Source organism: Trypanosoma theileri (assembly GCF_002087225.1).
Source record: "Trypanosoma theileri isolate Edinburgh chromosome Unknown TM35_Tth_259_V1, whole genome shotgun sequence".
NCBI classification, from domain to species: Eukaryota; Euglenozoa; class Kinetoplastea; order Trypanosomatida; family Trypanosomatidae; genus Trypanosoma; species Trypanosoma theileri.
The window spans coordinates 1,890-2,687 of NW_021640101.1; the positions used below are offsets into that span (position 1 = coordinate 1,890).

Genomic DNA, 798 nt, shown 5'->3' on the forward strand with positions numbered 1-798 from the left:
CCCACATCGTTCTGCATCGAAAGAACAACGTGATACGTCTTCTCCGTCGACCAGGATCCAGTGGAAATCTCGGAGACACCATATATGGGGTTCCACTGCTGTTTATAATTGTACGACAAACCCAGGAGTTTTTCGCTCCCAGACTCGTCCACACTCACACCCATCAGAGGAATAGACCCCTCCTCCATTGGAAGCTCGTCAATGGAGACTGTAGCTGCCAGCGTGAAGCCGTAGTTTGCAAAATGGTACCGTTGGTTCTGCCCCTGCTTGCCCACAGGCCACTGCGCTCCTCCGCCAATGCCACCAAACCTGAGACCATTGGGAACTTTGGACCCTTTCACCACAAATGCGTCCACACAACTGTACACATCCCTCCAGTAAGGTTTGTCATACTCGCCGGAGAGGAATCCCACAAGTCCTCTCGTAGGGAATGTCGCGTTGCATTCACCCTTCTGCGATGGGACCACAGATGCAGCGGAGGGGCAAATACCCGAAAGGTATTCATCCTGATCTTTCTAAGAGTTCAACACGGACTTCATCAGCTGCAGCTCGTTTTCAAGGTATGATAAAACGATGCTGTAAATTTCATCTTCGGTCTTGATTTCGTGCAGGCAGAACAGTTTGTCGTCGGTGTAAAGCAGAGAGCTGTAGGGAGTTTTCTCAACCCCATGCGAAATCTGCCCAACATCAAAAATGCGTTGGTTGTCTGTCATCCAAAGGTGGAGTCGGTCGCGATTATAAGCTCCTTGGAAATTCAGTGGGTGAGTGAAAAGCATCACACGCTTCCCCTCAATCGTC

At 50.3% G+C, this 798-nt stretch overlaps 1 protein-coding gene across 1 annotated transcript; it reads left to right on the top strand.

The window, feature by feature from the left end:
• Nucleotides 1-2: 2 nt before the first annotated feature.
• TM35_002591000 (uncharacterized protein) lies at nt 3-566 on the top strand (the record flags this gene model as incomplete). The annotated part of the gene is made up of 1 exon (XM_029032056.1): nt 3-566. A coding segment is annotated over one exon (564 nt), but the record flags the coding sequence as incomplete, so codon positions are not given.
• Nucleotides 567-798: the final 232 nt, after the last annotated feature.